Consider the following 3,636-nt stretch of genomic DNA (forward strand, 5'->3'; position numbering starts at 1 on the left):
AAAATCGTCGATTTGATATTGCGACGGAATTAAAATTGTCCAATATTGTGAAAAAAAACGTATTATTGTTTAGAACGTGTATCATCAAAAAAATTGTATCCTTCTTAATTAGGATTAGGATACGTTGATTGATTAATTGATCGAGATATTGTTTATGTTCGAAACGTCAGTGTCACGATTCGAGATAATCCGTAATGGATAGATGATGGATAATAGGATTTAGGTAACGATCTGTACAATCAATTAACAGACACCTTTCTCCTTGTGTGAATTATCAATAATGACTCGTGATAATTCGCACAATCGAGAATGGAACGATCATCATTAACCGAAGAACGTGTTTCCTCGTGTTCGATTCGATTAATAATAAATCGAATAAAAAGATTATGTATTTTTTACGTTGCGAAAAATAAAATTTTTTACGACGATCTTTTCGTTTGTAAGAGAAGTAAAACTTTCTTGAACACTTGGTATTTATTCGATTTAATTCGATCGTGACTTTACCGGATGCTTCGAGCGTCCTTTTAATGATCCTTAACGACGCTGCCTACTATAATACTCGAGTAAAGAGTTGTAGTAGTTCGTACTGCGTTAACACTTGTTTGTTGTCTATGAATTCTTCTTTCTTTCCCTTTGTGATACACCGACAAATTAGAAGAGTTTATACAGGAGATGTATCTCAGAGGTGGGCAAAATTTTAATAATTGAAGGTAAAAATAAAGTTACTTCAACGAGTTACTTGAATAATTTATTATTCGAGGTATCGAATAACCGCGAATAACTCTACTGCCAAACGGTTAGGTTATACGAAGAATGGATCAACTGTAGGCTACAAATAATGTTATTCAAGCATTTTAAACGCAAAATTACTTGATTAATTAGTCTTTAGTAACTTTATTCTTAACCAGTTACTTTTTCAACAAGGATTAGTGCTTCTATTTTAACGTTATAGGAACGAAGGTTAGTTTTTTCTTTTTTGATTTGTGTTATTTTTATTTAACGTTCACGTTTCTTCAAAATCATCTTATTCTTTTTAGGATTTATCAATTCGCCACTTCTAACGTGGCGATTGTTTTCACAGTGTCAAAATAAACGAATGAACAATCGCAAATCGTGTACTTAACCTAAGCTAACCTAACATAACCTCGAACGATCGTATAACAAAGCATCGATAGGATGAAAGAAGGCGCAAGGTTACAAGTTTAAAGACTTTTCGTCGTAACATTCACGAATCGTGCGGAACGGATTAAAAGCAGTGTTGTTTCGTTGATTTTTCAGGGGCTCTTTGGTGATGTACGACAGCGCTAGCTGTTCGTACGCAGGTGCGCTCGAATTAAAAGGAGCCTCCGGAGCCGGAGCCGCGGCCGCGGCAGCAGGAGTAACCGCGGCCGGCGTCAAACAGGAGAATTGGCCGTATCGCGGCCTCACCTGCGGTAGCACCTTCCAGAGGCTCAAAGAGAGCGTCGACAAGGCGAAACAAGCGCTCGCCGACCGCGGTGGATACCTCTCTGGTGCTTTCTCGCCGCCGCCACGTGCCAATCCATCCGCCATTTCGCCGACCGCCTCCATCACCGGTCAGTGATAATAAAGATTAAAATTTTGTGCTTCTTGCTTTGCAATTAGTATACCGATGCTTGTGCTTGAAAGGGAAGAATGTGAAAGAATATATGGAAAAACTATACAGGTGGAATATGATATATTTTTTAACTTGTAAACGGTAATTGAAATAGGTTATTTTGTAATGCAGTATAGTTGAATGTTTTGAGGAATATCTTCATTTGGAATTTTAAAATAAAAACTTGATAAATTTTGTGTAAATTAAAGAATGGAAAGTATCAGTATTTATGCATGTCATATTCTTTCTACATAGATCTTATGTTTTTTATAAATCCAGGTTTCCCTTTTAAGAAATGAATCTTTATGAAACTTTACAATAAAATCTAATAAATTTTGTGTAAATTAAAGAATGAAAAGTATTTATGCATATCATATTCTTTTTACATAGATCTTATGTTCTTTATAAATCCAGGTTTCTTTTTTAGGAAATGAATTTTCATGAAACTTTACAATAAAAATCAGTAAATTTTGTGTAAATTAAAGAATGCAAAGTATTCACATCTTCATATCATATTCCTTCTATATAGTTCTTATGTTATTTATAAATCCAGGTTTCTTTTTTTTTAAGAAATGAATCTTTATGAAATTCTACAATAAAAATTAGTAAATATTTGTGTAAATTAAAGTTTGGAAAGTATCACTTGTGCTTATCACATTCTTTCTATATAGTTCTTATATTTTTTATAAATCCAAGTTTCTTTTTAGTCGCCACAATTGACAATAAGTATTACAAAACAAATTGCAATAGATTTATCTTCGATTCTTTGTCTATACAAGATCTAAGAATTGATAATTATCATTCTAATCAGATTTCTTTTTTCAAAATAGAAATATATAATCTCATGTTATCACGCGATTAGCTGTTTTGCACCAATATACTCGTTAAAGTTACGACGAGGATAAAAAAAGATTTGAAAGTAAAATGTAAGGAAAATCGTTGGAAGCTTAACTTTTTTCTTTGTTCTTTGTTGCCACAATCCTTCACGTAATCGAGTTGCGTGTACTTTTCCACGGTTACTTGCGTGACCTACGATTAACATAGGAAACATCCTATAAGTTATAATACAGTTTACCTGCACGATGTGAGCGAAGTTGGTCAATAGGGTCACAAGATTTACAAGATAAAAAATATTCTGTTATATCTATCCAGAATCTTGGACACTTTCATTTGTCTGAAACGTTTGACTTATTCACACGTAATAATACAAATTCAGGCAACAATGAATTGAATGAACAAGATCAGATAAACTTTATATCCATAAGTATGACTAACACTGAAAAAAAAAAAAGTACGATACAAAACGAGTGCACGTGATTGCTGGGAACCAGTCACGGATAATTAAATCGACTTACGGGTTTGGATTTTCTCATGAATTTCTCATGATTCCAAAATCACAGGATCTAATCGAACTCGTCAATCTTGACGTTTCTCGCTGATCGAGTAGATTTAATTTCTTTTCCTTGCGAATAATTAACACGTACCACCTAACGCGAAAATCCACGTTATCCCTACATTTCAATAATTTCAACATAAAATCATTGCAACAACAAGCTCTGAATCGAATCTGAAACTGAAACTTCATCCATTTACCTTTACTTATCAAAACTTAAGCGTAATTCTCAAAAACGCATTTTTCTCTAATATTCCCCTTCTTTTTCTCCACGAATCACGGTCGAACACTTTGATGCGCTATGCGTGTCGTGCAAAACGGTAATAAAAAAAGGAGGAGGAGGGGGGGGGAAGAGAAGGGGGTTACTAATAAATAAACAAAAAGAGGAAAATCTCCGGGTTGATATAATTTGTCAGCGGAGTGGCGGCCACGATACCGGCGGCCTCACTACTGTTGCTCTTCGTTGTCGCCGATTTCCGATTGTTTTTTTAAAGCGCCGGTCGCCGAGGACATTAATTACCCGGCCAGTGTAAATCACGTTATCTACCGCCCACGCCTCCGTCCGCCAGAAGGGATGAAAACTGAGGGCGGGGGAGAGAGAGAGAGAGAGAGAAAGAGAGAGTGAGGA

The 3,636-nt window shown here is 35.3% G+C and overlaps 1 protein-coding gene across 1 annotated transcript in view; it reads left to right on the plus strand.

The window, feature by feature from the left end:
• The window catches only part of LOC102676054, a gene marked incomplete at its 3' end in the record, with an annotated part of 39,572 nt that overhangs the window by 1,840 nt on the left and 34,096 nt on the right, over positions 1 to 3,636 (plus strand). Inside the window, exon 2 of the mRNA XM_006617710.2 lies at positions 1,279 to 1,574. Within this exon, the coding sequence (XP_006617773.1) occupies positions 1,279 to 1,574 (296 nt within the window). The remainder of the gene's footprint in view (positions 1 to 1,278; positions 1,575 to 3,636) is intronic.

This window comes from Apis dorsata, unplaced genomic scaffold (assembly GCF_000469605.1).
Source record: "Apis dorsata unplaced genomic scaffold, Apis dorsata 1.3 scaffold_324, whole genome shotgun sequence".
In the NCBI taxonomy this organism is placed as follows: domain Eukaryota; kingdom Metazoa; phylum Arthropoda; class Insecta; order Hymenoptera; family Apidae; genus Apis; species Apis dorsata.